Source organism: Lissotriton vulgaris, chromosome 7 (genome assembly GCF_964263255.1).
Source record: "Lissotriton vulgaris chromosome 7, aLisVul1.2, whole genome shotgun sequence".
NCBI classification, from domain to species: Eukaryota; Metazoa; Chordata; class Amphibia; order Caudata; family Salamandridae; genus Lissotriton; species Lissotriton vulgaris.
The window spans coordinates 31,144,656-31,156,797 of NC_141695.1; the positions used below are offsets into that span (position 1 = coordinate 31,144,656).

At 45.5% G+C, this 12,142-nt stretch overlaps 1 protein-coding gene across 1 annotated transcript in view; it reads left to right on the forward strand.

Annotated features, from left to right (window-relative positions):
• Window positions 1-12,142, forward strand: part of LOC147700593 (scavenger receptor cysteine-rich domain-containing group B protein-like) — a 186,290-nt gene that overhangs the window by 119,366 nt on the left and 54,782 nt on the right. The window contains exon 3 of the mRNA XM_086929701.1: window positions 3,469-3,795. Coding sequence (XP_086785827.1) covers window positions 3,469-3,795 — 327 coding nt within the window. The remainder of the gene's footprint in view (window positions 1-3,468; window positions 3,796-12,142) is intronic.

Consider the following 12,142-nt stretch of genomic DNA (forward strand, 5'->3'; position numbering starts at 1 on the left):
TTCATCACCACCCCCTTTTCTGAATCGGACTGTTCCCATGAGGCACAGGGTCAGACTGATTTGCATATGGCCATGTCTGAACTGGGTAGGCTGAGTCAACAAAAGAATGGTGATGGATTAAACCCACATCAGTTGACTGGGAGTGAATGTTTAATTTGCTCAAACGCTCCGTCCATCATCCCCTTTTGTATCCCTTTGTTCGCCCTAAGTTGGCAGGGTATGCTCAGACGTGAGTCCCTTGCTCACTTGGCCACTGGATTCAAGATAGCCTGGCTGATGAGGATTATGAATCCGAAACCGGTCCCAGGATGCTTGTTTCCGGTCCAGGGAAGACATAGCTTGGCAGTTCGGGCTGGACTGTTCCCATGAGGCACAGGGTCAGACTGATTTGCATATGGCCATGTATGAACTGGGGTGGCTGAGTGAGCTAAAGAATGGTGATGGATTAAACTCAGATCAGCTGTCTGGGGGTGAGTGTTTGATTTGCTCAAACGCTCCGTCCATCAACCCCTTTTGTATCACTTTGTTTGCCCTAAGTTGGCAGGGTATGCTCTGACGTGAGTCCCTTGCTCACTTGGCCACTGGATTCAGATAGACTGGCTGATGAGGACTATGAATCCGAAACCGGTCCCAGGATGCTTGTTTCCGATTCAGGGAAGACATGGCTTGGCAGTTCGGGCTGGACTGTTCCCATGAGGCACAGGGTTAGACTGATTTGCATATGGCCATGTCTGAACTGGGATGGCTGAGTGAGCTAAAGAATGGTGATGGATTAAACCCAGATCAGTTGACTGGGGGTGAGTGTTTGATTTGCTCAAACGCTCCGTCCATTATCCCCTTTTGTATCACTTTGTTCGTCCTAAGTTGGCAGGGTATGCTCAGACGTGAGTCCCTTGCTCACTTGGCCACTGGATTCTAGATAGCCTAGCTGATGAGGATTATGAATCTGAAACCGGTCCCAGGATGCTTGTTTCCGGTCCAGGGAAGACATGGCTTGGCAGTTCGAGCTGGACTGTTCCCATGAGGCACAGGGTCAGACTGATTTGCATATGGCCATGTCTGAACTGGGGTGGCTGAGTGAGCTAAAGAACGGTGATGGATTAAACCCAGATCAGTTGACTGAGGGTGAGTGTTTGATTTGCTCAAACGCTCCGTCCATCATCCCCTTTTGTATCAAGGTGTATGAATTAGATCAACAGCGTCATGATGTGGTAGACTGTTGACATTTATGTTTTGAGCACCGGAAACCACCAGCACAAATTAAGCACTGCCTACTGCCCTTAACCACGATGGGCACTCATGCCCTCAGAACACAAATTAGCTGACACTTAACACACAATATGTCAACCCCACCTTGGCAGCTGCAAGACGACTCTCATTGGAGCTGCTCTAGACCAGATTTACATACTTTCTCAACCTCATCCCCTCCCTCAAACCCCACCCTCAGAAATAATCTAGCGTACTCAACCCCCTTCCTTCACTAACCCCACCCCTGTTCAACCCCAGAAACCCTCTGCTCCCCACTGCAAGTCCGACCCTCATCTTCCTGCTTCCATGACCCTCCACTGACCACGCAGAGGGCCTTCGCTCTGAACTTCCTGCAGAAATGGTCCATAGAGAATGCTCCAAGCCCACCCTCTGCTCATCCTGACTCCGTGCACCACTGCCTCACCATCCAGCGCTCTTTTCAGTCGGTCTCTGGAATCTACACAGAGTACTTTACCCCTGTGGTTGTACTAATCCTACTCCACCCCTCCCCCGACATTGAGCGCTCTTCTCAGTCAGGCTCTAGAATCTACGCAGAGACATTTACTCCTGTGGTTGTACTACTCCTACTCCACCCCTCCCCCACCATTGAGCGCTCTTCTCAGTGGGACTCTGGAACTTACGCGGAGAGATTTACTCCTGTGGTTGTCCTACCCTTACTCAAACCTCCCCACCATTGAGCGCTCTTCTCAGTGGGACTCTGGAACTTACGCGGAGAGATTTACTCCTGTGGTTGTCCTACCCTTACCCCAACCTCCCCACCATTGAGCGCTCTTCTCAGTGGGACTCTGGAACTTACGCAGAGACATTTACTCCTGTGGTTGTACTACCCTTACCCCAACCTCCCCACCATTGAGCGCTCTTCTCAGTGGGACTCTGGAACCTACGCGGAGAGATTTACTCCTGTGGTTGTACTACCCTTACCCCAACCTCCCCACCATTGAGCGCTCTTCTCAGTGGGACTCTGGAACCTACGCGGAGAGATTTACTCCTGTGGTTGTACTACCCTTACCCCAACCTCCCCACCATTGAGCGCTCTTCTCAGTGGGACTCTGGAACCTACGCGGAGAGATTTACTCCTGTGGTTGTACTACCCTTACCCCAACCTCCCCACCATTGAGCGCTCTTCTCAGTGGGACTCTGGAACCTACGCGGAGAGATTTACTCCTGTGGTTGTCCTACCCTTACTCCAACCCTCCCCCATCTCCCACTAATGCCCTCTCTCCCAACTTGCTTTCTTTTGAAACACCTTTGAAGGTCCGAAATTCACACATGGTTCAACTCACCATACAAGTCCTCTGCAATGTGTTTATATAAGTCAGATTCACTGAAATCTATCATTTAAATTCATCTGACATGAGTATGTACATTTAACATGCACCGCTGCCAGGTTGCAGCTGGGCACGTTAGGAAGGGTTGACTGCACCTCCCTTTCCAAGTGTCTAACTCTCTTATCAATACTTTGGCAGTGATGAAGCTGGACCACTGTGACAGCCTCCAGGTGAGACCCTCCTCGTGACACGTTCCTTCACAACACATCATAACTGCCACGACCTGCACAGTATTTATAGCGCCCAGACGCCCATTTGTCACATTTTATCTCCTCAAAACAGGATGGTTGTGAGTCCACACCAGGGCACAGTAAGTGTCACTCCTCTTGGTTTTCACAACACTGTCCCTCCATACGACTCCTAACCGGTCACACACCACTCCTGACCACCTTCTCTGGTCACACACCACTCCTTATCCCCTTCTGTGTCTGCCAACCTCCACCCCCTTCCTTTTCCCAGAATCCCTTGCACTCCCTGTTGGTTTCGATCATTCGAGTGTCTTGGTCCTAAGGTGCAGCACCTTGCTTTACTACCTCAGAAACACCCTCTGCTCCCTGAATTCACGCATGACCTCGAGCCACACCTCATTTACCAGGAGCGTGCAAGCCAATGAGAGGCCACCACATGTGCATCAAGAGCCTGACCGTGGTGCATCCTTGCACACATGTTCTATACTGAAATGTCTCCACTTGTGCCCAAGTCACCATTTAACAGGGTCACCATGTTCACTTGCTGCTGTTCCTCCACGAAGCGTCCTAACTCTCCAAGGTCCTCCCACCGGAAGAGCTCCTATGTCTCTCTCAGATTGATTGACAGTCAGTGACAGCCTTAAACCACCTTTATATTTTTGTTTTCCAACCTTATCTTGCAGCATTTACTGATCTACGATTGGCTGATGGAAGCCACACATGTGAGGGGAGAGTTGAGGTCCTGTTCAACAACACGTGGGGGACCCTCTGCGATAACTACTGGGGCATCGAGGAGGCAGCTGTGGTCTGTAAGCAGGTGGGCTGTGGTACGGCTCAGAGGGCCACTCAAAGAGCCCACTTTGGAGCGGGTACCCTACCCACATTGCTGGACGCCTTCCAGTGCCGCGGATCCGAGACCAGTTTGTCCCAGTGCGCTGCCGCCCTGGTCGATGAAGAGCATCCGGGCTGTCAACAGAAGCAAGCCGGGGTGATCTGCAACCAAAAATCAGGTACTGCATACCCTGGATATGAAAAGTAATTCTGACATTTTATAGGAACCACACCTTTTGTGTTCAAAATATTACTCTTCGAAATCTTTGTGAACTACGTGTTGGTCTTTGTATGAGCATGGTTCAATTTTTAAATGTACAGGCTTTGAATCAACTTAAATCTACACATCACAGACCAAAAATTGTGGTCGAAATTATCCATGTGGCAGCAAGTATGTCTTCCATGGCGGCCATCTTGAATTCTGCCTAGGAAGATGTGCAATCCTTCTGGTGCTGCCTCCGATTCAAGTCACAGCTTGAGTTATCTTTTGTTTGAATGATGCTTTTTTTGTATCTGCTTCTCCCGCATTGTCCAATCAAAGAAGCTGGTTTGCAGACCACAAGATACACTCCCCACTAAATGTGAGAAGTCTTCGAGAAACGATTTCTTTTCGTTATCGAAACGTGCACAATTTACATCATCCTCGGCAAAAGGCCTGCTAGTAACTTATTTTTGTGTAAGGTGGGGAGGTGATGCGATAAAATTATCTTAAGGCTCCTCAGCAAATTTAAAATTTCTTCATACAAATAAAAATGTGTAATCTTCACACGTTTAAATAATTCACTGTGCGTCCCAGTAGGAAGGGAAGTGCCAAGTAGGAACTTTTCTCATAAAGTTTTTCTTGGATTCTTACTTAGTCACCCCCTGGTTCCGAATGGTCTCACCTGTAATCCTGCAAACACCCTCCTGTTGAGCAAGCCCAGTTTTTTTGATAATGTGCAAAGGTTTTTTACATTCATAGCCCTCACTTTAGGAGGGACAGGATATGTCATCTCTCTCCCTTCTCACATGTGCCAGATGGGATCTTTAGTAAAGACCCTTTTTAGACAAACATTGCACAATCTTACCAACGCCTCTATGATGACGCAATGATCCTTCCTAAGATGACGCAGTGCATTGTGGGTCCTGTCTTAAGCAGGCTGCATCGCCAGCCCCTCCTGGGAAGGTCCTGCCCTTTTTGAGCCCCGCCTGGATGATTTTCTGTTTTTGCCTCAAGAAGTGACTCTCTCATGAACACCTGCAGACAAAACCCACTCCCTTTACACTCACTGCCTTCTTTTATCTGTAATTTATTAGTCGCTGCCATAATGCTGTGCTTTTAATTCCCGGTGGGCACAGCCATAATGCAGATCAGATCCTGTGTGATAGTTTAAAATCTCAGATTTAAATAAGTGGCTTTTATTGTCATCAACCCTGTCAGATGCTACATGGCCTTGACGAATAACATTTAGAAAATGAACAAGCATTTGCAATGCAATAGTGTTGCATTTCACCTTTTATTTATTTATTTCCTTTGACTGGAACTAGAACCCTGCTCCTGCGTGAGCCTTCCTGGTTCTGTGTTCCAGATTCCTTGTGTGGCAGTTTAAGCCTGCCCTGCTGTTCAGCTGGATGCTCTGTGCCTCTTCACCTACAATAAATCTTCTTTTTATATAAAAATCGTTTGGCATCTTACCTTACAAAATTGGCGACGATTGGAGAACCTTAGGAATCCTTTTGCGGCGTTTCCAAGGCACAGGTGCGAGGATTTCTTCGAAAAACGAACCCATCCATCTCTCTTCACTTTCAACGTGGTCGGAGTACTGTTGAGAGAAGCCTCTCTTCATACGTCCTTTTGGCAGCCTCGGGGTATGTACTTTGAGCAAGTTCTTGTTTTTTTTTACTATTTTCCCCGTTACGAGAGGTTTGCCGTTGGCTACGCAACGTTACCAGGTTGCCATAACAACCTATCAGCCTGCTCAGCCTGCATGTCATCGCGCTTTAAACGTCACCGCGTTTAACGCGTCATCACGCAGATCACGCTCTTTCTAGAGCTGATCCGTCTTGTTTTCTCATCTTGCCGAAGCGTCCTGGATCAGTGTCTGCATCACGAGGCGCGTCACAAAGGGTGTCCTGGATCAGCGCCGCCTCAGCGTCAAAGCGTCCTGGATCAGCGTCCGCCTCAGGTATCTAAGCTGACCGAGTGAAATCCTGACGCTAGGTACTTTGTTCTTGATGCGCAACTACACGAAGAACCACAACGTGATTAAAACTGTTATTTACTCTTAGCGTTTTGACGACATGCATTTCCAGGCTGAAAACGCTACACTGTTTGGTATTTAAATGCTGAAAGGCTTATTTTAACTGTTTCTTCCTCAGAGGTTTGTTCTTCTTCTGCTCTGAGGATTAGTACTACATATTTTTGCTACTCTCCATTTTTGCTCTTTTAAGTCTACCCTTGAAATTTTTCTTGCTGTGTCCAGTATAGTGCAAGTATTTTGGACATTTTGACACTTTGCTTATCATTTTTTTTGTGCATTCTATACCATTGACGTTATCTATGCTATTTACAGATACTGATACTTTATTTAAGTTGTGTTATTGACATATTACTCAGCCATGCAATTTGATCCTCCAAGCAAGTTTTTGCAGAGCAAAGGTGAACCATCTATCCCATGGTCACGTTGGAAGGAAGAGTTTATCACCTACCTTAAAGCCATCGATGGTGAGCGTATGTCTGCTGAGAGGAAGAAAAATATTTTCCTCCACTGCTTGGGTTCAGAGGGTCAAAATGTCTTCAGAACTCTTCCTCCTATGCGTTCAGGAGGTGATCACAACGTTTACGATGAAGCTTTATTGCGAATTGAAAATAGATTTAAACCTAATACAAGTGTAGCATTGAACAGGTATAAATTCTATACTAGAGCTCAGGAAGAGAATGAAAGTTTTGATGACTTTCTCACTGCACTTCGAGCTTTGTCCCTTCATTGCAATTTTGGGTTAATGACTGACGAAATGCTCAGGGACCAAATCATTGTACACGTCAGAAGTAAAAAAGTTCAGGAACAGCTTTGGATCCTGGGTGATCCCAGTTTAGAAGTGACCATCAGTACCTCCAAAGCTCTTGAACAATCTGAACGTTGGATGAAAACTTTAGAAAGTAAAGCCTCCTCTGGTACTGTTAGTAAATTATCTGCTAGTGTTGATGAGGGTAATGTTAGTGCTGTTTCATCCTCTAGCTCATTTTCCAGTGGCAAGCCCAATATTAATACGAAAACTCAGGTCAATTCTAAAAATTATTACTGCTTTAGATGTGGTAATCCCAACCACATTGCTTCGTATTCCCGTTGTCCTGCCATTGGAAAAGAGTGCACTAAATGTGGACGTCCAGGTCATTTTTCTAAAATGTGCAAAGACACTAGTTCTAGAAAGGATTCCCCCTTTTCCGCTAAAGGCAAAATTTCCACTGTGTCACAAGGTATGTCATCATCCCAAGACCTAGAACATGGTATTGTTGTTTCTATCCGCAATGTGTTTGATACCAATTCCGCAGAAACTTTGAGTTCTCCGGATTGTATCGTTAAAATTTTGGGTAAAGAGCTCAAACTTATGGCTGATTCAGGCTCTCCCTGGACCATTATTACCAAGTTATATTGCAATGAAGTTTTTGGTAGCCTAGTTGATCTAACTAGCTTATGTGAATCTGATATTGTTGCACAAAATTTTGATGAATCCTACATTAATATTGTTGGTTATAAAGAAGTCCTTATTGAGTTTAGGGGAAATAGTGCTTGGATCAAATTGTACATTGCCATCAAAGGTGTGAATGTTCTGGGCTGGAGGGATCAATTCAGACTTGGTATTACCTTAAATCCCAGGAACAAAGATCCTATCTCTGTTGTTGCCATTACTTGTGAGGCCGCACCTTTGGACAACACTGCTTCCTGCACTACGAGTACTCGTCTGTCTGATGATACTATGATTTCTCCTGAACCTTCCAGGGATGTCTGTGATCTCGAGAAAGACCTCCCTTTGCTATTTCCTCAAGTTTTTTCTGAGAAACTTGGCAAACTTAGAGGTTTTTCCCATAGGATCAAAGTTAAAAATGGTGCCATCCCGGTCAAACAAAAGTTGAGGGGTGTACCCATCAGTATAAGAGCTGAACTCAAGATCTTATTGGATGACATGATCCTTGGTGGTGTCATTGAGGAAGTGGAGTCCTCTGAATGGGTTTCGCCCATCGTTTTGGCTCAAAAACCTGATAAAAGTATCAGGTTATGTGTGGACCTGAGGGCTCTCAATGCCAACTTAATCACTGATTGTCACCCTCTCCCCAATATAAACGAAATGGTTTGTTTGTTGGATGGTGCTTGCATTTTTTCTACTCTTGATTTGCGTTCCGCTTATCACCAAATCGAGTTGACTGATGATGCAAAGCATTTTACCGCTTTCATCACTCCGTTTGGCCTTTTCCAATTTAAGCGGATGCCTTTTGGCCTAGCCTCCGCCGCTTCGGTCTTTCAGAGGGCCATGCACCATATTTTTAAGGAGGTTAGCGCTTTCGTAAAGTGTTTCCAGGATGATATCCTCATTTTTTCCAAGAATGTCGATGATCATCGTGTTCATCTTAAGGATGTGTGCAACAAGTTATGTGATGCTGGTCTCACCCTCAAATTTAACAAGTGTAAATTATTTTGTAAGAGTGTCGAATACTTGGGACACACCTTGTCTGCTGACGGTGTAGTTCCCAAGCATTCCCTTGTTGATGCCATTGTAAAAGCCCCTTCTCCTGATAACAAGGAGAAATTGCTTTCCTTCGCTGGCTTATGCGAGTACTACAGTAAATTCATTCGCAATTTCGCCACGAAAATGGAACCCCTCAGGGAGCTTACCAGGAAGTCTTCTGATTTTGTGTGGTCTGAAAGGCAGGAGTCTGCCTTTTCTTCTATCAAAAATGATATCGTCAATGCTCCCACTTTAAGATCCTTCTCTCTCAACAAGAAGTGCATTATTACCGTGGATGCCAGTTGTTATGGTCTTGGAGCTGTGTTAGGTCAGGTTTCTGGCAAAGAAGAATGGTGTGTTGCCTTTGCGTCAAGGACCCTATCTCTCACTGAGAGGAGGTATGCGGTCATCGAAAGGGAGTTGTTAGCCTGCACATGGGCTGTGGAGCATTTTCGCAATTATGTTTGGGGCAACAGATTCATTCTTAAAACTGACCACAAGCCCTTGGTTGGGATCTTGTCTCCTGGGGGAGGTTGGAACTCAACCGCTCGCATTGCACGCTTATCTTCAAAGTTGCAGGAGTATGATTTTGAGGTTTTGTATGTTCCTGGTAGGAGTAATGTCACGGCAGATTTTCTCTCTAGGTTGCCTTGCCCTGATGTTGGTTCCAACCCAGATAATCCTGAAATTGACATTGTTTCTGTAGTTAATGACTATATTTCTAGTGACTTCAGGGGTGTTTCTGAGATTGAGTGGATGTCGGAAGTTGAGAAGGATCCCATTTTCTCATTTATTTTTGACTGTTTGGAAAAAGGTTGGCCCAAGGATAAATCTGTTTTACCTGAATTTGCCCCTTTTTGTCAGGTTTCTTCTGAGATTGAGGCTGTTGGAAGGATTTTGTTTAAGGCTGGGAAAATGATTCCTCCTGCCTCCTTGTACAACAAGATTCTTTCTTTGGCCCATAGGACTCATATTGGAATGTCCTCTATGAAACGTCTCATTAGGACCAACTTTTGGTGGCCTGGCCTTGACAAGATGGTAGACAGAACTGTCCGTGACTGTGTGGAGTGCATTAGTAGTGATAAGATGCTTAAGGTGTCTTCTGCTCCCCTTCACCCTGTTTCTTGGCCTGATCATCCCTGGCAGAAGCTGGCTTTTGACATTTCTGGTCCTTTCCATCGCCTACCAGAGAATGCTCGTTTTGCTTTAGTTCTTATTGACTATCACAGCAAATGGCCGGAAGTTAAGTTTGTCTCCTGTGCCACCACCTTGGTCATCATTTCTTTCCTTAGGGAAGTTTTTGCTAGAGAGGGTTCCCCTGAAATCCTTATTACTGATAATGGCGTCCAACTTATCTCTCGGGACATGGAGGATTTTCTTGTTTCTTGTGGTATCAAGCATCACACTACCTCGTTGTATGAGCCTAGAGAAAATGGCCAGGTTGAGAGGTTTAACCGTGTCCTCAAAAATGCTGTGGAACTTGCTTGTTCTTCTGGTGAATCCTGGAGGGATGTGGTAAGGGAAAGACTTTGGATGTATCGCATCACTCCACATGCCGTCACTGAGGTCAGTCCCTTCCAGCTTCTGAAAGGGAGAACTCCCAGTTCCGAAATCTGTCCTTGGTGGGTTAAGAAGTTGGATGTTAAGGTTGACCACTTAGACATCTCGCAAGTGGCCAGTCGGGTTGAAACCAAGCAGAACACTATGAAGTCCTTGTTTGACCGTAAAATGAATGTGAAAGTTCCTGATTTTGTTGTGGGCGAGTGGGTCAAGATCAAGAAACCTGGGTTCACTCTCAAGGGTTTTTCCAAGTTCGGTAATCCCATTAAGATTGTCAAAGTTTTCAGGAATTCTGTCATTACCCAAGATGGCAGATCCTGGAACATAAGGAGGGTTGCCAAGTGTAAGTCTGTTCCTCCAGGTTCTGCCCAGACTTCTACTCATGATAAATGTTCTGCTCAGAGTTCTTCTCATGACGACAGCAACTGTGTTCCGCCCTCCCAATCTGTCGCTCATAGAGTTAAAACCAATGCCAGACCTGTTGTTATGCCTTCTAGGTTTTTATCTTAATTCTCCTTTTCACTTTACTGTTTGGCTTGTTTTATAGGAAGGAGATGTGTTGCATTTCACCTTTTATTTATTTATTTCCTTTGACTGGAACTAGAACCCTGCTCCTGCATGAGCCTTCCTGGTTCTGTGTTCCAGATTCCTTGTGTGGCAGTTTAAGCCTGCCCTGCTGTTCAGCTGGATGCTCTGTGCCTCTTCACCTACAATAAATCTTCTTTTTATATAAAAATCGTTTGGCATCTTACCTTACAAATAGGTCTCGCATTTGCGAGAGTTTAACACCATCGATGCTAGTGTTATTTTCCTCCTGCGCTGAGTTATATTGGATCCCATTGTTCATGACGAGCTCAGCTCGTCATGAGTGTATGGAGGTGTACACCATGACGAGCTGAGCTCGTCATGAACGTCGAAGGAGTTAAGCTATTGGCATCGTAAATGACAATTCCTTTTCTTAATCTGTTTGGCTAATTAACACATAAATAAAAGGTATTGTCATTTACAATGTCAATATCTCAAACTCTTGTAAATGTGAGACCTATTCAAAGAAGCGGCCGCCATTGTCCAGGGCTGCTTAGAAAGCGAAAGCGTGCATGGGGCACTGAATGTTGCAGGAAAACATGTTGTGCCTGCAGTAGGAGAAACTATTTAAAGAAAATAGAGCCTACAGACTAAAGAAGATGTACCGTGTAACAACCAAAGTAAAAGGACCAGTCCTCATGGGAGGTTACAAATGAAGACATGGCGGCACTAAGGAGGGATTAACAAGCCTATTAACGAATCAGAAGCCATCATTTACGAAGAACAATGGCACAAGCCAATGATAAATATGGGCGGAGAGTGGGTGGCGCTTCTATTGCATACTCCAATACAGCATGCCTCGCAGAGCAGCGCATACGCTGCCAGGCTGGACCTAAAAACAAATGCAATTAGTGATAGAGAATGCTTCTGATAACGTGAGTTGAAAAGTATCTTTTGCACAGTTCAAGTGTTGCCTGTGTCTTGAAAGAGAGGAACCAATTGTAGGTCAGTCTGGGCCTGGTGGTGGCACACCAAGTGTGCCCTCGCTGAAGAGCAATTGTGTTCCTGCAACATCTGCGGGGCTTTTCACAGGGCATTAATGACTGTCTGCGCCAGTGGTGGCATGTTCCACTTGTCCGACCATGGGGGTGAACTACCAGAATATCCAGTTAAAATATCATCATACAAAAATATTGGATGCAAAGTATCGACTCCCTCAAAATTGTGAAAGCATATATATATATATAGCTATGTGAGTATTTGATTAATTTTCCTATCCTCCCTCGTTACAGAAAAGTCACCACTTGCAGTGATGTTCGGGTGGGTCTAGTGGGTGCTCCCGGTTCTGTGGATGACAGCTTCCACCTCCTGCCTTCTCACAAAGCCTCTTGAGCCCCCTCCAGCCAAATGTAGAAAATCCTGACAGTGATTTGTGAGTCTTGAACAGGACCATGAAGTGTGGTGCCCCAAGGGGTAGTACTTCTGGATGCTAGCCTCTCTCTAGCGCTACTATCCCCCATCATTTAACATGTAATAGTGAAACCAGTTAGGCTTTCAACTGGTCTCCTTTGAAATGTGTCAACTGCATCCACACTGCTATCAATCTGCAAAACAATATGGCTAGTGGTCCATCCTTGTTTTCAGTATCTCCCAGCATCTCCCAACCCTTGGGAGAACAACTAAGAGTCCATCCGCCTCACAACAGGACAGCTGTGGAGAATGCACCAATGAGGCGTA